Genomic DNA, 20,757 nt, shown 5'->3' with positions numbered 1-20,757 from the left:
TACTCTGAGGCAGAAACAACTCCACCTAGCTAAATCCATCCTCAGAAGCCAGTCCCGCCCGGGAGAAATGAGTGTGAGAGTCAGTGATCATCACATCTGTGTTTGCTAAAAGCTTCTTTCAGCCCCAGGGGTCCTTCCCCTCACAAGGTTAAGTGCACTCTGTCTAAAGGTGGGATCACGGTTCCCTCAGCAGCAAAGCCCCATGAAAACTCATAACCCCGTCCCTGCCTCAAACAAGTGATGAGCTTCAGCCCACCCCTTCCAGAGGGGCCAGCACATCAGCCTCCTCTCAGGAAAAGGAGCTGAACTCAGAGTGCTTCGGAGAAGGCAAAGGAGAGAGACACCCAGGCCCAGGGACAAAGTGTGTAAGGTGTCTTCGTGAGTTGATGCATTTAGCAAATAACACTGTAAACCTCAGAAATAAGTAATAGAAAAGGAGTTTTTAAAGTGCATCCCCTCAGGCATCAGAGGGACTGAGGTCTGGCTTCCCGGTCCCCTAAAGCTCTATTTCCCAAGCCTTGAGCTTCAGTGAGTTTCTATAAACACAAAGCTAACTATTGACTTGATTCCGTGAGTCCTCATTAAGCTTAGCATACTGGGCAGGTTTGGGGCTGCAGATAAATCAAACTGGCCCTTCAGTGCTGGTCCTCCCTGGCTGAGGACGACACAGGTGAAGCCTTTGCTCCTTGGAAAGGCATCTGAGTCCACTGAGGTCCCAGAGCACCAGGGCACTCACTTCCTCTTCCTAAAAATCCTCTCCCTACCTGGGTAATCTGGACGTCTGCAGGATTCTTTTGCTGAGTCCACCCAACCTAGCTTGACTCACCATCTAGGAATTTCAAAAAGACAAGCTGGAAGAGGGGCTCAGTAGAGGAGCACCTGCTCAGCATGCCTATGGCCCTGGGTTGCTTCCCCAGCACAACAAAAACCAAACCAAAACAATAAACAATAGTGCCTACGTGGCATATGTCACCCACACTGTTACCACCTCTTTAGGAGTCCACATCTCCCACTGGACTCTGAGCTGCTAATCTCAGCATCCCTGACCCAGATCCTAACACCTGACCCCCTAATCAGAGCCCATGCTGTGGACCTGCAGTAGTGACTCCTGCAGAGTCTGGACCAGGTAGTCTGGCCTGCAGCGAAGACAGGCTGAGGGACAGAGTCATACTAATAGATGGCTAGGACTGAGACTCGTTCAAAAAGACCAGATTCTCTATCAAGGTTGTCACCTCAGCTGCTTCTTACACAGTGTAAGCTAAGTAAGTAAATAAGGCTTTCCTTATCTTTAAAGTCTACATTCAGAAATCATCAGCACTAAATGTCTTCACTGAATTGGTAGTGCTGCAGACAGGACATCGTACTTGAATCACACAGTCCTGAGGATGTGCTATCATGCTAGAATTCCCTGGTGCCACGGTGATAAGGCAGTGTTTAATCTTTAACACACGGTGGAGAATGTGGAAAATTCACTAGCATGTGGGTAGTTCTCTATAGTTTCACTTCCATCACTTTAAAATTCTGGCTCAAGGGTGACTGCATTGAAGCTACACACAGCTGAAATGTCTAGTGGCTCGGCAATCCACTTTTATCATTGGGCAAAGGGAAAGGACTCGTGGCACACACCTGTAATCCCAGCATTCAGGAGGCTGAGGCAGGAAGATTGCAAGTTCAAGGACAGTTAACACAGAAGACCAAAGGGGAGTCGTTTCACACAGATGGTAACAACTCACTTCTGGAGGAACGATGCCTGTCCTGGGTGACCCCACCGGTAGAGGACTCTTGGGAACCTGCTTCCTCTGGACTTGGTCGCACAAGCCTTTCTCATGGCTGATTCTGCTATGGGTCTTTTCACTAGAACGAGTTACAGCCACGAGTGTGACTATGCCAAGTCTTCTCCAGAATCATCATACCCAGGAGTGGCTGGGGAGACTGCCTGACAGGAGGGAGTTTTACAGTGTTCATGGGATGTGGCCCAAGTCACGAGAAGTTGTGGGATTATCAAAAGATGTCCAATCGTGGGAACCCTAAGGAATGATGCCTCTCAGGAGGGGCAATTAGAATGTGGGCCTAGGGCAATGGGTGCATCAGGAAGGGCACTGTCCAAAATGTCACACTGAGAAGAAGGGAACTAAATCTCTACTTCTTTGGGTTGGATATGTTGTTTTACCTACTCTCAAAATGCCAGAGGACATCATGAACTCACAGGTATTTCCCACGATTCCTTGTGAGTCAGTCTCCTCCATGTTGCAGTGACCCCAGCCACACCCAGTGCCCTTATCCATGGGCAGAACTGGCCTGTGGTGGGCAGCATGGTTCTAGTAGTAAAAAATGCATACTTGAGCCAGGCGAGGTGGCGCACACCTGTGATCCCAGCGCTCAGGGAGCTGAGGCAGGAGGATGGTGACTTCAAGGCCACCCTGAACTACACAATGCCATCCTGTTTTAACTCCCCCCCCACACACAAAATGCATGCTTTAAAAATGCAAGTTAACGAAAGAAATGCTAAGCAGATGCCAGCTGTATATGCAGGCCAAATGTGCTCTCTCATTTCCTTTCTATTACGTTTTTCTTGGTTTTCAGAATTAAGCAATGTACCAGTCAACAGGGGAATACAATTCATTTCATTTTAACAGAAGAGAAACGAGTATTTAAGAACAAGGCATGTATGATCATGTATGCAAGCGATTCCTTACTTTTCAATTTACACAGCACTATTTAAACTTCACTTCATTTGATCCTTAGTAGATAATGTACTTCTTTTACCTTCCATAGCACCTAGCATTTTACTAGACCAGCAGTGATACTCAATTAAGACTTTTGCTTGACCAATTAGTAATGGCTTTAGAAAAACTACTGCTTCCTGCAAAACTATCTTTCAAAATGGATGGAGAAATAAGATACTTTCATGACAAAGAGCACCTTAGGAACTTCATGAATACCAAACCAACACTCCAAAGAATTTTACACAATATTCTAGGAACAGACATTGAGGATCACAACCCCAGGAAGCAAAGCAGAATGAACCCATCTGGTATGACAAGAAATTAAATGTAAACGGGGAGAACCCAACTAAAAGAAAAACTACTGCTTTATAGATATGAATAATTTCTGAAGTCTGTCAGCGGAAGAAAGAGCAATCCAGACATTTGGAGGAATTATTAAGATCACAAATTAAGTCATTTCTATGGATTCTATACCAGGAAATATATTTTTAATACGTAAATTGAATCTAATATGTAACAGCTGTCCTGCTGCCCAGTAACAGAGTAGTAAGGCAGATTAAATTATTAATGAAAAAATAGAGCAACTTGGAAATTTAACCTCTTAACATTTTCTCATTCCCTTCTCTGCTATACATGGTCGTTAAATTGGTATTAAAAACAACACGTTTGGTAGCGTGATATAGTTTACATTGGTAATTTATTCTACCACTCACTAGCTTGGAATCTTCCATAAGTTATTTAACCTCTCTGCAAGTATAAAATGGGGAGAGGAGAAAACCCACAGGTTAAGGAGAGGATTAAATGGTATAAGTAAGAGAAGTGCTGAGCACAAGGCATGTCTTGTCCTGAGTTTTTAATAAAAGTACTGTATATTATTAAAATGCATGAAGATGGAATCAAATATTTATTGAACTATTATCCAAAGTGGTATTCAGCCTATATACACCAGTGCACTACACAAGGTCGTAAAATACTGAAATTCTCCCACACCAGTTAGTAAATAACTGTCTCCTGGAGAGCTCCAAGCGTTTTCTCTCACCCCAGCCATTCCAGCTCCTCCCCTAAGACAAGGACAGGGAGAGTCTTCATTTCGTCTTGTCAGACTCCTTCATGATTCAATACCTCATGTGTTTAGGTTACACCTGGAACAGCAGGAGCAGGGAGCCTTGGAGAAACTCAATGGTACCCTCCCCAAACACCCACTTCATTGGCATCACAGTTTGCCCTAAATCAGCCCAACTGCTGACTCATGAGCAAAGAACTGGGTGGCTTGTGACACAGCAATGGCTAACATCATTATGAAGTGATTATTGATAAGTTATCCATAAGCAATGCATAAGTTACTAAAGCAATAACCTTACAAAAAAGTAAACAGGGAGAATGCATGGAAAGAAAAGAGACAGAGGAAGCTACTTCAATATTTTAAAGACTGTATGACTGCACTGGTGTAAAGAGTTCTGTTGACAAGATCCGTCTGTAGTCCCCCTGCCCTCAACTGTCTTCCACCTGCTCAGGGCCAGCAGACAGACAGGAAGCAGGACAGGTGTCTGCAGGCCCAGTCTGGGCTGGTGTGTACTCACATTGGTGTTGCACAGCTTGTACTGTCGATAGGCCCCAATGCACGAGATAGCTGCAGATCGCAGGGGCTGTGAGAAGCTCGGATCCGCCCTGTTGGCCCCCACGCCATGGCTGTTGCTTGTTTCTGGGCTGTGGAAGAGACTTGAAGCTGCAGGGAAGCCTTGGTCATGGGTCAAAGGTAGCTGGTAGATGGAGGCCTCCGAGGCCTGCAGTCTAGAGCGAGGGCCATTTTCGCTTTGGTACAGAGGCCCATGGGCGGGGAGCTGGTGGGCTGGCAGGCGGTAGCCATGTCTGACAGCAGATGCCCCCTGGGACCGGGATGGCCGGGATGAGGGCCTCTGTCTTCGCAGCCTCTGTGGCATGTGGGTGGTGTCCGTCTGCAGTGGTAAGATGTACGGGGCCTTGCCATAGCCATACTTGCCAGGGCCAATGGGACCCTGGGTCCTGCTCCTGAAGACAGACACACAAGAGAGGAGATGAAGTCATAGGAATTCTCGTGTTAACTCAGAAACTCTGGCCCATGCTACAGGGGACGAGGCGGGAAGAGAGGCTTGGGAGAGAGCCTGTGGTGGCCCGGGGCGGGGGCGGTCCCAGAAGCAGGTAATGCCGTGGGGGCCTGGAGCAAAATGGAGTTGAGACTCAATGGTGGGAGACAGTGGATGACAGGAGGGGCTGGAAATGAGGTCAGGACAGTAAGCTGGGGTCAGTGTGTGCTTCCTACGTGGGGGAGTTCAGGCATTTCTGTAGGTCACAGGAAGCTATGGAACATTTTTTGAGAAATATAAAGCTATTGCAGTTTCAGCCACTGGAACTTTCTTGTTCACTTTTTTCTCACATTATATTTTTTTCTCACTCAACTGTGCCTGATAGTTCAGACCCTGTTTCCATTACCATTTATGCCCAAAGAGCTTTTCAAGTAAGTGGAAATTAACTGAGCAGCCAAAATCCAACGCAGTCCTCAGGATTGGCATGCACTGATCTGACCCCTACCAGCTACTCCGTCATTGTTGAGGCAACCCACGCTTAGTGACAGGTGAATGGTCACCTTCGTATTGGTATGGATCTTTATCAAAGTCAGGTCAACAGTGATGTGCCAGTGAATGTCTGACAAATAGTCTACTGGGGTGGGGGGAACCCTGACTAAGGCATTTGCTCATTTTCATGGTATAAATACGCCCACCATGGCCAGTTTTTAGCCAAGATGAAGGCGTAATAACTCTACCAGACAGGTAAAAAGCAGCCCCAGAACTGCACTGCATAGCAATTTTTTGTGCAACTACTGTTTGCAAAGTACAGAGGTAGGAATGGTTAAAAAAAAAAATACAAAAGTGAATCAGACGTGGTTCCCAAGACCCCAGCCTTACAACTGAAAGCAACGAGGACATAACATGGAGTGAAGGAAATATAATAAATGTGCTTTTAGAATTCTGAGGCAAGAAAAAGCCCTTCCATCTGGAGGGATCTGAAAAAGTGTCACCATCTCTGGTCTGGCAGTTGGGAAGCCTGGGTTCCTGCGCTCTGTGGAAGGACTTGAGTCATCTGACTTATTCATTTGCAAAATGACTGAACTAGATGAAATGACCGCCAAGGTTGCTCCAACTCTAAAATTATATGCTTCCATAATAATTAATTCTACATTTCTGTAAAACTGGAAATGTGCCCACGGGTTTCCACAGGATGGCCCCATTAAAATAAGCACATTAAAATAGCAATCAAGGTGAAATGTTGATTTCTGCCCTCCTGAGGAAAGTCTTTCTTCACTCTATATAATCACTGAATGTAAAACTTAACACAGTGTGACTAATTATTAACATCTTTATCACTAATTGCGCCCTCATTCTTAGCTGATATGGTTTTGAATTAAAGCCCAGCTGCAGTGTTTATTTTGCCTGAAGCTATTTCTCAATTAATCCTGGCAATACCTGGGACTCTATTAATAATGGAGACTTTAACAGATGCAATTAAGTAGTCTTATAACTTGGATGTGATTTGCTTTTTTCTTTCTTGTGGTGGGCCAGGTAAAATGAATGACATCATGCAAAGGCAAAGGAAGGAATTTCTGTGTGCGTATGTTTTTAAGATCTGACTGCCTACCAAAAAATCTAGCCTCAAGCTAAGTTCTCAGTGGAGACCTTAGCTGAAGATAACAGAGAAAGGAGATGGAGCCCGAACTGCCTGGGACCTTGTTAAGCAGTAGATTCTGACTTATAGGAGGTCCGGGGTGGGGCCTGAATTCTGCACTTCCAACAAGCTCCTAGGCAATGCCAATCCTCTGACTCACGGACGCACAGCTTTGAAGAACAGAGTCACAGAACAGAACTGAAGTTCCAACCCAAAAGGTCAAAATTCCACAGCAAAAAGTACTGGGTTTTTCTTGGGTTTTTTTTTGGTACCAGGGATCAAACTCGGGACCTTGCGGTTGCAAGGCAGGCAATGGAGCCACTGAGCTAAATCCCCGGCCCAAAAAGCACCATTTTTAGTGAAGAGAAATAACAATGAGATTAAAACAAAACTCTGAGTTTGTAACACATCTAAAAGATCTGCTTGCCCAGGACAGGCTGCTCCACTGTTGCTCAGCAGTAGGCACTGATGAGCCAGGTGGACTTGATCTCACTCTTGGGGAGCAGAGAAGAACCTGGCACTGGTGCATGACTTGCGTAAGTGTCTTCCCCAAGGCTGCCCAGCATTCTGTGTCTATGCAGAAATGTCTACTTATGAATTCACATTGCCCAAATCTGAAAACCAATGAAAATCTACTGAAATAGCAACATCATTGGAAAGATGATGGTTCGAAAGCAAACAACCAGTTAATTCTGATAAACAGACTAAAAAGAATAAGCAACCAAACAAGGTACGATTAGGAGAGATTTGACTTCTGCATCCTTGACCCAGTACACTTGGATGAGTGACAGGTTCCTTCCCACTGGGCCAGGAGAATGCTTGTTTTCCTATAACTGGTCAGAGCAAATAATCCTGGTGGTTCAGAGTGGCCTCTTCTGCAACAGGACAGAGTCCATCTGACCACTTGCTGGGGGCTTCTGTAGAATGGGGCAGATTTATATAGAGTTGTGACAGTGAGCACAGATGTGGCTGAGTGGGACCGTGTGGGCACACAGTGGATGCCCAGGGGCCTGTTAAGTTGATTCATTCTGCTCAGTCTCCCAAAACCCAGCAATGGAATTTTACCTCAGGGTCCCTACTTGTCAAAATTCTGGCTAATTTCCAAAAGTCAGGCCTTGAGAAAGCAATAGAAAAGGCACAGTTCAGAGAGCAGAGAGGTGCAGGTCAACAGATTGTACAGTGTGCTTCACAATGTAGACCTCAAGGCCAGGATCCTGGGGTCTGACTCCCAGCTCTGTCACAGACTAATTCGGAAACTCTGAGAAAGGTACTCAATCTTTGCTTCCCTCAGTTCCTCCTACCAGGGCCAGAACTAGGCTGCTGCCAGTGGAACCCCTTGGGCTCATCATGTGGGGGGTGCTCTCAGGGTCCTGCGGGTGCTGACTGGAACTTGAGAGTGATGTCACCTTCCAGGTTGCACCCTGTGGGCCTCACAGTCTCGCTCTGAGCCCAGGACTCGCCCTGTATCCATTTACAAATGAAGATGCTAAGACAGGCTGAGCATTCTTCATCCAAAATACTCAAGAAGAGAAGTGTTTCAGATTTCAGAGGGTTTTGGATTTGGTGATATTTGCAGAGACTTGATTAGATGAGTATCCCTAATCCCAAATGTTCAAAATCTGAAACTGGTGGTATCCACCTTAAACACAGTTGTAAAGATTAAAAGGCTCAATTACAGCAAAAGTCTTACTGCCTCCCAAAAGTATGTGTCGTACAAGTGCTGGCTTTAAAAATGTTCCAGCTTGGCCATTTACTGACTCTACAAATTTTGGCAAGTAATGTGCCCTTAGTTTTCTTACCTATAAATGAATATGCTGATCATTTCACACTCAGCAAAAGGGCTATAATGAAAAAGACAACCAGAGCCAGAGATGTAGCTCAGTGGCGCCACACCTGCCTGGCAAATGCAAGGTCCTGAGTTCGATTCCCAGTGCCAATAATAAGGGTTGGGGAAGATAAACTGAAACTTGGGAGTGTAAACTGGTAGAGTCACTTTGCAAAATTACCCAGAAGCTCTTTCAAAAGTTCAAAATAGTCTTACCTTACAACCTAGCAAGTCCACTTCTAGGTACATACCCAGGAGAAATGAGAACATCCATCTACAAGTAACTTGTACATGAATGCCCAGAGCAGCGTTAATCACAACAGCCAAAAGGTGGAAACGACCCACATGCCTATCACCCAACTGACGTACAGATAACACGCATTCTACCCTTAGCATGGACTATGAGGTAGTCCCAAAAGAGATGGAGCACTGATATATCCTAAACACAGGTGGACCTCAACAATGCCCTAGGTGAAAGAAGCCAGAGACGATGCATGATCCTATTTATACAAAATGTCTAGAACAGGGATGGCGAACCTTTTAGAGCTTTCAATGATACAAACAGCTGCTGTGGCACAGGTGCCATAGGTTCACCACCACTGCTCTAGAACAAGCAAACCCATTGAGACAGAAAGTGGATCAGGGGTCGTGGAGAGACAGGAAAAAGGGGTGGGGTTTCTTTTTGGGGAGATGGAAATGTTCTGTAAATAGACAGTGATGACTGTTGCACAACTTGGTGAATATATGTAAACTTCTGAAAGTTGGTAAATTTTTTGGTGTGTAAATTATATCTCAAAGCTGATATTTTTTAAAGATGAGAATACAAGTAATTCCCATCTTATTTACTTATAAACATGCTGTAAATATCAAATCAAGATTACTAAGAGGAATATAGTTTTTTAGTCTGAAAGCAGTTCTTACCATTTGTTTTTTATCATTTGTTTCAATATTTAAAACCCTTTCTTGGGTGACTTGTACTGAGGCTCGTGTACGATTATTTTTCCTATTTGTTCACATTTTCCAGCTGTAACAAAAATGAACAAAGCTCACGATAGTGGATCCAAAGGGTTCTGATGTCACCAGGCTCCAGACCCAGGTCACCCAGTGGATGTCCGAGGAAACTGTTGGTTCCTGACATAATAGCTGCAAATGGTCCTTTCCTCCCAAGAGCCTGGCTATCACTCAGGGCTCCTGAAGCGTGCCCAGCAGCTCTGTGACATCTGGCCCCCTCTTCCCAGCTTTGCACTTCCCTGGAAGTGGGTCACCTCCAACCATGCTTGGTAACTGACACTTCCCACACTTCTAGCTCCTATCTGGACTCCTCTCCTGGGCATCAAGCCCATAATCTTCGGGCTACAGCCTGTGACGTGAGGGGTCACATCTGAATCCTGCCCGTGGTTAGGGAGGTCTGGGGCAGCCTGGCTGCTTCTGTCACATGCTCCCGGGGGCTGTGATGCTGTGGTCCCGGGGCCACACCTGGAGAGCTCCACCCAGACATCCCTCATATACCTCGAACTCAACACATTCAAACCAAGATTCATGTCTATCCCCACCTGGCTGCTCCCTGTCTCCTTCCATACCCTCTGTATCTGAGTCGTTCTTACACTTCAGGGAGCATCAGTCTCCTGGAAGACTTGTTACTTACAACAGACCAGGAAACTCCTCCTGCCAATGGGCTGACTCCAGAGGCCTGGGTTGGGGCCTTGCACTTCTAACATGTCCCTAGATGATGCTGACGCTCTTGGCTGAGGATCTCCCCCCCCGCCTCTTTCTCTCTCTTCCAAGTGTCTGCATCCCCAGAAGTAGCTCGCTTGTCCTCTCAGCCCTCCTCCGCTTGTCCATGGCCCTTGGCTTAGCCATGCCATGCTGCACACCAGGGCCTCTGCTGTATCTTGTCTGCCCTGGCACTGCACGGACCACCTCACTCTCTTCTCCCAGTTTGTCCCTAGCTTCAGATCATGCTGGCCCCTCCTGCCAGCTACCTTCCCCAGCACCATGTCCTGAAACAGCTCCCTACCGGCCAGTCCGGGCTTAGCTAAAGCATGATGTTCACCATGTCTTTTTTCTGGTCCAAACCTGCCTCAACCCTTTACTTTGCAGAAGCAGTGTCCTCCTCCTTTGTCCTCCCACTAGACGTGTAATTGTCTCTGCACATCATCTTTCATTATACTTACTGGCTTTCAAACCCACTTTAATGCACTAGACTGCAGGCTCCTGTAGCTCCAAAGTAGGGGCTGGGCCTTAATTATCTTACACAGTGATAACTACTACAATGGCTACACCTAACAGGTGCTCAATAATTGACTCCTGTGAACTTGAAATAGGATGCAAATGAGTAGCTCCACTGTTGTCCAAGGGTGGAAAATCTCCCCCTTCCTGCTACTGTGTTTGCTGGATATCTGTTATATAAATTGTTGTGTTTTATTAAAAGACTATTAAGTGATTGCAGCCACCTCCCTCTATGCAGGATTCAAAGTGTCATCTGCCAGGTGGGCACATTCTTGCTGTAAAAACCTGGAGAAGAAACAGGTCTTTGCAATGGAAAAGGGACCCAGCAGGGGCTGGGATGTGGCTTTTATTCCCCAAAGGATGGGAGAATTACAGTTCAAGGGGGGCACCGTGCAGGCCCAGCAGGGCTGGAAAGCCACCCAGATGTGGCTGTCAGCAGTTCGTGCTGGACGATGGCTTCCCACCTCTTCCCTATGTTTCCAGGACAGAGTGGAATGGGCAGATCGAGAAGCCTGCCCTCCAGAAGCCAGGCTGTTTGTATTTTTTAAACTTTCCCCGTTTATTTCCATTCCGCTTTCCCACAGAGCTCAGACAGGTCTCTGTAAGAGGACCAGCCTCTCAGCTGTGCTAACATGGACCCCACATGGGCCATGGCATCTCAGAGCAGCAGTGCTGGGCCTGTGGCTTGCTGAGAGCCACAGGAGGGGAGCCCGAGAGCCCAGGGGGATGGGAACGCAGCAAAGGCAGCTTGACCAGGAGCTTGGCTGCCCGGCATGTGCTGAAGTCTCCTTGAGAGCTCAACCTGGGAGGTTCTAGGTTTTTCGGCAGTAAGACTGGTGGTGTTCTTTGCACTGGGCACTTGGGTGGAGTTCCCAGGTGAGGTGAATTCTCCCACAGAAAAGATGGGAAGGAGGCGTGTGGGATGGAAGGGAATTTACCTGCCCAGTCTGAGGTTGGAAGGCATGCTGGAAGAAAGAGGAGCCTAAGGATTACAAGCTCCTGGTGACAAATGGTGACATGCAGCACCTGAAGGCTGCTCTACAGCAGGTTCCAAGTGTGCACATCTCCCTCTTTCATCCTGTCACCAAAGAGACCCAGCAATTCCTTCCGCTGGACACTTTTAAACTGGGAGAAGGGGAAGCAGATATGATTTGCAGGAATAACCCTTAGTCAAAGTCCACTGGCATGGCCAAATGTATCTTTCAGGATGGTCTGTATGGACACTAAACAAACCCAGCCTAGGCAACTAGGTGATTCAATCCTACCTAGGAGTTGTGCTGGGTGTCTGCAGAGGTACACAGAGACCGGCTTCAGAGAACCTAGCTGCAGCCTGTGGAACCTGCAGGACACCCAGAAACCCTAGCAGGACGATAATTAAGCAACTGCCCAGCATGCTTCTCTCTCAGTAAAGCCTTTCTGCTCGCGGAGCTTCTAGATGACGCTGAGGATAACAACACCAGAGAAGGGAAGATGCAAAGATCTGCATAGGAGAGAAAAGCTTTCTTTAAATGTGAAAAACTAGGTCTTTCTGGTCAAGAGCCAAAGTCAAGGGCACAAAGGGCAGAGGCACAGCTTCTGCTACTGGCCATGAAGAAGGCATTACGGCCTTGGAATTATCCTTCAAAGCCAAAGGAAACGGAGAGTCTGTCTTGTGGGCATATGAGCCAGGAGTGACAGGCAGTCACCAGAGCTCAGGCCAGGGTGCTGCCAGCTATGGTGGGGAGCAATGGAGACCTCAGAGGGGCAGGGGCCTGAGGACACAGGGACCCCACACTTTGTGGGAAGCCCACACTCAACACGGCACCCAGTCCAGATGTGGAAGGAGGGGCTTCTGGAAAGGGGCCGGGCTGGGAGAGAGGGGGCCACTGGGAGGGGCTTTGTGCTTCCAGTGGGACACAGCATGTGGTCCTCAGGGACCCAAGGCCACAGATGATGGCAGCAGTCGCAGCAAGGGTGGGAAGCGGCCAGGGAGGCAAAGCAGACAGCTTGCCCCCTTCCCTGAGGCTGCAGAGGAACCCCTCTCTGGAGCCCTGGTAACCCCAGGAAGGAGGGTGAGGGAGGAGCAGCATAAACCCCAAACTGATGCATGTGCCAGGGAGCGTCTGCACACCGCTATCTCTGGGGCCAGACAGTATTCCTGCAGCGGCAGGGTCTCAGGCTCACGGACCAGGGCCCTGCAAGAAAGTCAGCTGTGCTGTTGACCTGAGTCATGAGTAGATATCATGAACCCGAAACACAATCTGTGTCCTCAAACACAGGAGGAAGGGACTAACTACATGACGGTACATTCAGATGGTGGCATGCTACGAGGCTGTTTGAAAGAATGTATACACACTGACATAGAAAGGTCTCCGAAAGACAGGTCAGTAAAACAAACAAGCTACCGAAGATACTGAACCGAAGATACTGAACCGAAGATACTATGAGGGGGGGTCGGGAAACGGGGGGGGGCGGAGAGGGGGAGAGGGGGAGAGAGAGAGGGAGGGAGAGGGAGAGGGAGAGGGAGAGAGGGAGAGAGAGAGAGTGAATGAATGTAAATTCAGAATACATCTTGGAAATGATAAATACGAAATGTAGGGATCAAGAAATGGAAGGAGAAGCAAGGGGAAGGGAAGGAGATGTAAAAAGAATTAAGACTTGTTATATACATGTACCAACTCCCGAAGATGAGTGTACTTATCCTGTACTACAGATGTATACTAATAAAAATAAAAATTACAAAAGAAGAAACTTGGGTAATTCATTTCTCTGGGCACCAGACCAAATGAGGTAGAGATGAAACAGACTTACTGATTTCCTACCCTGTTGCACTGCTACTCATTTCTTTTTGCCTTCTGCATAGGTTTTAAATATACAAAAGTGATACTGAAAAGAAAAACAGCCAGCCATGGTGGCACATACTTGTAATCCCAGCACTCAGGAGGCTGAGGCAGAAGGATTATCCCAAATTCAAGGCCACCCTGGATTACATAGTAGTAATTTCAAGGCCACCATGAAGTACATAGCAAGACCTTATCTCAAAGGCCAAAAAAGAAAAAGAAAAACAAAAACAAACAAAAAAGAAAAAACACTTAACTGTTTTCCACTGAACCTTGCTAAACGTCACTATGGCAGGATGTGGGGAGGACCCTGAGGGCCAAGTGCAGTGGGCTGTAGCAGAACTCTCCCCCAGCTGCATCTGTGGCATTCACAATATCGATGGGAGAAAGCAGGGGTACGATTTCAGGTCTTACATATGCAGTGATTCGACTAGACACAAAATACCCACTTATACACAGGCTCTAAGCCGGAAAGACCTGGGAGACAGAAAGAGTCAGGGGTCAAAATATTCTCCAGAAAGGTCACTGCCAATAACAAAGAAATTGTAAACTCCCAGAAAGATTCTCGATCAGCATGAGCACCAGCTAGAGCCCATGTCCAGCTGGAAGCTTCTTAGAGCCCCAATGTGCTCGGGCCACACAGCCTACAGAAGTAAAAGCCAGGTGCTATCAAGAAATCAGCCAATAACAAATGCTGGTGGGGCTGTGGGGAGAGAGGAACACTGCTCCACTGCTGGTGGGAGGGTCGACTGGTGCAACCACTGTGGAAATCAGTGTGGAGATACCTCAAAGAGCTAGGGCTAGAGGTCCCATTTGACCCAGCTATTCCCCTGCTGGGTATCTTCCCAAAAGAATTAAAAGAATCATACCACAGCGATATATGTGCACCCATGTTTATAGCGTGGCATAGTTTGTAATAGCTAAAGCTTGGAAACAGCCCAAGTGCCCATCAACTGGAAACTGGATAAAGAAGATGTAGTTTTTTATAAAATGGAGTAGTAGTCAGCCATAAAGAAAGAGAAACTAGAGGCATTTATAGCTAAATGAATGCATATTGAGGCCATACTCTTAAGTGAAATAAATAGGACACACATGTGTAAATACCAAACAGTTTCTCTAGTGTGAGAAACTGAAAGTGTAAATAAGGATGAAAATGATTAAAATGAATAATTGATAATTTGAAATAGGAAAAGGTCCAAAGGGTTAAGGGTGGTGGGAGGGGAAGGGGAAAGGGAAGAAGGGAAAGGAAAAATTATGAGAAAAGAAAAAAATGGAAATGAAATCTATGTAAATAGGGAAGGGTGGAGGGGGTGAAGGGCGCACAGGTAATGGGGAAAAAATAAGAACTAAGATTCATCATGTTCAGGTACAAGCACCCAATGATAAATGTAAATGTATTGTATACCCAAAATGTACCAATTAATATATAAATAAATACATTTTTTAAAAAAAGAAGTAAAAGCCAGGGCTCTGTGATATCCAATCCTATATTTCCAGTGATGACAAACACCCCGGGCTTATTCCCAGTGTGGCTACAAAAAGCCCCACTCATCAGTCCTCAAGTTAGGAACCTCACACACTTGACTCTGCAGTGGCCTCCTCCTTATCCTCTACTTAAAACCTTCGCCGCTCATCTCTGCCCAGAAAACAAAGTCCAAACTTAGAGTTTTAGGGCATATGAGCTGTGATATCAGACCACCCTTCACACACACACACACACACACACACACACACACACACACACACACACACACACCCCAGCAAGTCTCTATCTTCCCAGATTCAAATCTACTCTTCACCTCCCTCCCTGTAGCCCACCTCCATTCCTACATTTTTCCAGTCACAATGAATCACTCACTATTTCCCGAACACCCAGGCTCTTGTGCTCCAAGACCCCACCCTGAATTCCACCTTCCCTCCTTCCGCCCTGGTGCAGCATTCCAGGCCCAACGTAAACATCAGCTCCCCCGTGTCCCCCGCCATGAGGGCAGCCCGCACACACTCTGCCAAGGCACTGACACTGCGGCCGGGCAGTGCTGTAGGCAGAGGGTCCAGCTTCCTCACCAGGGCCATGCTTATTCCCAAGCTAGCCCCAAGGAGGACACAGAAAGAAGCACTGCAAATGTTGAAGCAAGACATGGGAGAGATCAGAGCTTAACTGCTCAGTGTCTCTAACCAGTGAGTCAATAAAGATTTTGGATTCATTAGCAAAAAATGCTCTGAGTTCCAATAAGCAGGTTAAAGCAGCCCCCTACATGGGGCAGAAAGCAGGGGAGTAGCAGGATTAGGTCAGTATACAGTGGCCATCTAGAAAGTTCTAAGAGCCTGAGTGAAAGGGAGGAAGAAGAGCAGAGAGCAGAGCTGAGGCTCAGAAAAAAGTGAGTTCTAAGGAGCCACAGATCTAAGGCAAACTGGATAGGAAGGAGTTTGCAGTCTAAAACTGGAAAGAGCTCCATTTTCCTGAAACGCGCCCTGTTCCACTGTGTCATCTGCCAAAGGGGAAAAGGATACCATGTGCTCAGTTCAAAGAGGCAGCAAGCAAGCGGTCAGGGTGCGTGCAGATGTCTGTTTAGAAGTTCAGAAGACTCCGACTCCTGCCAGGACTGGGCTAGGCAATAAATTATCTCATATCCACAGAAGATAAGAACCCTGACCACTTAAGAAAATTTAAATTACGACAATGAAAACAAAAGCTTTCCCAGTTGCCTACTGTGTGGCGCACACCATCACATACATTAGCCTTGGGTTTGACCTGCTTGACTGCCTCTGCTCCCTACCACAGTGGTGCCGAACCTATGGCACATGTGTCACAGCAGGCTGTTTGTATCACTGAGAGCTCTACAAGGTTCGCCATCACTGGTCTAGGTGGAAAGCCTGGCATGAGAATCCACTGAGAGGTTTGCTGTAAGAAGGATCCCAGGTCCCTGGGCAGGGCAGGAAGCGAGGGAGGGACACAGGGGAAGTGGCAAATCTGATCCACTAACCGGAAAGGGAAAATGTCACAGGCAAATTCCGGAGTCCTTCCAGGAGTCAGGGGCCAAGCAGCCTGGGTTTAGGAAACAGGAAGTGGGTTCTGGGGTGACTCGGAGTTTAACAGGCCCTTTTTACACCAGGAAGTTAGACATGAAGAAGACCCTAGCCTCAGCCACTGACCCACTGGCCTCCAGGAGGGGAGGCTCACTGGCTGTCAGCCTGTGCCTCCTCCCCGAAATAAAACTGGGAGCAACTTTCAAACCAGACCTGGTCCTCCCAGGGCAATGACTCCAGGAGGTGACCTGGACCCTCACTGCAGACACTGCTATCAGGCTCCTTCTTTTCTATGCTCCCATTTGAAAAACTGCCAAATGTCCCTAAGAAGTCATTCACAGTGTCCATGGTGCCTCGGAGTGACCCTGGGTTTCCTGACTGCTCTGTAGGCAACTTACTCAGTATGTTGTGAGGGGCTTTCCAGGAAACTGGTTCCAGCACAACAAACATCAATGGTCAGGGGGCTGCAAGAATGCCACTCATGGTTCTGCAGGTTACTCACTGCACGAGGACACTTGGGTGTCACAATGCAGTGTGACCCCACCCTCTCCAAGGGGGAAGATGGACTGGACCAGAGAAAGAGGCATTTTTGGGATTTGGAGAAAGGCAAGGAATGAGCTAATGGAGGTTCTGGGGAAAGGCATTTCCAGCTAAGGCTGAGTTAATTTGCATTTGCGTGTGTGTGTGTGTGTGTGTGTGTGTGTGTGTGTGAAAGAGAGAGAGAGACTGCGCGCGTGCGTGTGCCAGAGAAGGAACCCAAGGCCTATTCGTACTAGGCAAATGCTCTCCCACTGAGCTACACCCCTAGCCCTAAATTAATACTGGAGCACTCAGAGGTGATTTCCCCACCCTAGTGTGTTCTAGGTAGGATTCCTTGAAGGTGAAGAGGGTAAGAGATCCTCTGGAGGGTAAAAGGTAACACGAGATGGTAGAAAGAGCCCAAGTACAACCTCAGCACACTCAGAGGCTGAGGCAGGAGGATGGCAAGTTTGAGCCCAGCCTGGGCAACTCAGCAACTCAGAGAGACCTTGTCTCAAATAAAAACAGCTGGGAATGGAGCTTAATGTGAAGGCCCTAGGTTCAAACCCTAGTACCACCAAGAAAAGGGAGGGGGAGAGGGACGGGAAGGTGGACTGGGGGAGGGGGAAGAGAAGGGGGCAAAGAAGGAAGGGAGAAGGGCCAGGGATCTAGCTCAGCGGTTCCATGCCTGCCTCGCAAGTGAAAGGTCCCAAGTTCGATCCCCGGTACCAAAAAAAAAAAAGAAGGAAGGAAGAAAGGGAGAGAGAGATGAAGAAACAAAGAGCCAGCTTTTCTGAGAGCCAGGCCCAGTCATCCACTTCCAACCTGTGCACTCAGGGGCGAGTGGGTGCACAGCCTGTTCCCCACAGCAGTTGAGTGGGTCTACCTCACCTGGCCGCTGCCCAGATGCTGTGAAGTCACGCAGGGGAAGGGTCCAGCACAGGGCGTGGCCTGAAGGGAAGAGACTCAGAGCCCCACCCTGACCTGGGAGAGCACAGAGCCAGCACTGCAAGGAAGAAGAGAGGATGCATCCACCTCTCCACCCTAAGAGGAGCCCTCCTGGGTGTCAGAGCTGCTGCGAGTGTAACCTGAACCCGATGGCCCCCAGGACCATGGGGCTTAGGGGGACCAAAGGAGATTTCCTGTGGGGCACGGTGCCCTGCCAGAGCAGATGCTGAACCAATTTGGCTCCTCACCCCTCTCCCCTGGGGACTCTCAAACAGTGGCCCCTGCTCCAAGGCTAACCCGCAGCAGGTTGGAGAAAGCTGGAGAAGTATTTTCTGTGCATTCTGAATTCATTAGCACAACAGTGATAATGATTCTAACACAACTTGTTTTCTGAGCATCTTTCATGTGAGAGGCCTATGGAGGAAGCAGTGGAATTTCTCTCATATTCTGGGGTCTCTCCCATTCTGAATTTCCAAACCACTGCCTCTGAGCTTGCTCACCATATATCAATTCATCTCTCCCTTTATTATAAGTATGTAACATTTCAGGCAAAATAAGCATCTTCCTCATGTCCCAGGAAGTTCTTTTGGGACACATCTGTCATCATCAGTTAACTGAAGGAAGGAGGGATCTGTTGTAGTTTATTTCCATTCCTAAAGAAAGATAGCATAGCGAACTTAAATGATACATTCCATATTCTGATAGCTCCTTCACTGAACATCTGCCAAGTGCTTTCTGCACCGTATGCCACATAACCAGCACCATAAACAAGCAGGTCACAACTGCTACTCTATACCTAAGGAAATTGAGTCCACAGGACATTAAACACCTGGTCAAGTTAGTAGCCTGTAATCAGGCATCATCACCATAATATTAACAAATGTTTCTCAATGGATGAATGGCAAGCTCTTAAGGAGCTTAAATAACTGTGAGATAGCAGAGCTTTTAAATACCAAGTTCACATTCATAAAGGATCACAGGGATGGACTATTTAGAATGAGAATTTACTGGAAAACAGGAGAAGATGGCTGTTTTCCTCACAATCCAGGAAGAATAAATTTTCAGCAGTAGCTCACAATGAACTGTGCTCCAATTATGGAGGGAAGGGGAAACGTTAGCTATCTGCTGCTGGACCCTTTGGGCTGCAAGAGGACCAAATGTTTCTATAGGGAAAAGATTCATGGGGAATGAAAGAAAGCATTGTGTGTCTGTGAAGCAAACCATGAGGAGGGCAAGGGAGGCTCTAGGGACAAGCCTGGCCTGGGGTATTAGCTGGCACCAGAGTTAGGGGCCAGGATGGAGACCCGCCGGTGGTTAGGAGCAGAGGCTTAAAGCAGTCGGGTTCAAATCCCTGTTGCGCAACTTCCTAGCTCTGGGACTCAGGGATTACCATCTCTCTAAACACAGAATTCTTCTCCTATGAAAGAAGGGACACCAGGGCGTGGTAGCACATGCCTATAATCCCAGTACTCAGGAGGCTGAGGCAGGAGGAGCACCCTGAGTTTGAGGCTGGGTGAGCTACAAACTAAGACCTTGTCTCAAAAAAATAAAAAAAAGGTACACTATGGATCGTTTATGCATCAGAGTCCTGTGAAGCTTATACTGAGAGTCTTATACCACTTGTCACTGTCCTCCATCTGCTCTAACAAACTTCCACAAACTTAGGGACTTAGAACAACAGCAATATTCTCCAACAGGTCCGGGACACCAGAGGTTTGAAATCAGTATTGCTTGGCTGAAATCAAGGTGTCAGCAGGGCTGTGCATCCTCTGGAGAAAGCAGGAAAGTGGGCAACAGTCACTCATGTGCTGCATAATGTTTCTGTCAACAACACAAACTATGGTGTTCCCTGTGATTTATCTCACCTGCTGACATCACAGCCACCTTACCTTGTATACGCAGACCTGTGATATTCATACAATGACAAAATAGCCTTATGACGCATTGCTAGGATGTGTCCCTGTCATGAAGCAACGCTATTATCGCTTTGTCTTTTCTAGCTCCTGGCAGCTGCCAGCACCCCTGGCTCATGGCCATATCACTCCTGTCTCCAAGAACAGCATCTTCAACTCTCTACTCTGACTTTGCATCACCTTCTCTGGGCCTGCATATCAGTCTCTCTCTGCTCGTCTTCTTAAAGACACTCTTGATAGCATTCAGAGCCCACTGCAATAACCCAGGATGATTTCCCCATCTCAAGATCCTTAGCATAGTCGCATCTGCAAAGACCCTTCCTCCAAATAAGTCAGCATTTACAGACTCCAGGGAGGGAGATCTGATGTTTGACAGGAGAAGAATGTTCAGCCTTCCACATACAGCAAAGCATCAGTCACCACTGGCCCTTGCAGGACTTGTTACTACGAACCAGGACGGAATGAGCTATACAAGCAGAAAAGGACTGGTGGCTTGATAAGAAATTGGGACCTGAAGCGTCCTACAGGGCAGCCAGCCCATTGCTCTGAAAGCCAACATGAGGCCACAAGTAACAGCTCACCCACAGTGGCCGCCCCAAAACCTGCTCAAGACAGCGTAAATTACCTGCATCCACGCTGTGGGCTCAGGGCAGCCCTGGAAAGAGCAGGACATCGGGAACATCTCTGCCTTAACTCAGTGTCCTCAACTGGACCCTAAAATAACACATGTAAGTGTTATGGCACACAGTATGTGCAGTAAAAATGACTGTCATTGCCATGATGGGATCGGCAATTCCCGCAGGCCCCTGCAGGAAAATGGGTAAAGGAAGTGCTAGGCACTCACACATCCAGGAAATGGCCCCTCCAATCCTTCTAGAAAGGCAGTTCAGGCTGCCACCAGAGCCCTGAAGAAGAAGCCCCAGGGATTCCACATGCAAAGCTGAGCTCCCCCTTCTGGGATACACATATTGCAGGCAGGCTTTTTCCAAAGCCCATCGTGTCCTGCTCAAATCTGAGTTATGAATGACTTGGAGAGGGTTCAAGGCAGCATT

The 20,757-nt window shown here is 47.5% G+C and overlaps 1 protein-coding gene across 4 annotated transcripts in view; it reads right to left on the bottom strand.

Moving 5' to 3' along the window:
• Positions 1 to 20,757, bottom strand: part of Thsd4 (thrombospondin type 1 domain containing 4) — a 576,439-nt gene that overhangs the window by 461,441 nt on the left and 94,241 nt on the right. For 3 of the 4 annotated variants that reach the window (XM_087199195.1, XM_087199194.1, XM_087199196.1), the window contains one exon: positions 4,307 to 4,754. The exons of the other annotated variant lie outside the window; for it this stretch is intronic. In XM_087199195.1, coding sequence (XP_087055321.1) covers positions 4,307 to 4,754 — 448 coding nt within the window. The remainder of the gene's footprint in view (positions 1 to 4,306; positions 4,755 to 20,757) is intronic. 4 annotated transcript variants of the gene reach the window in all.

This window comes from Heterocephalus glaber, unplaced genomic scaffold, assembly GCF_053883595.1.
Source record: "Heterocephalus glaber isolate CG9 unplaced genomic scaffold, H.glaber_assembly_v1.0 deba00001689, whole genome shotgun sequence".
NCBI lineage: Eukaryota > Metazoa > Chordata > Mammalia > Rodentia > Bathyergidae > Heterocephalus > Heterocephalus glaber.
This window is presented reverse-complemented; position numbering and strand designations above follow the sequence as displayed.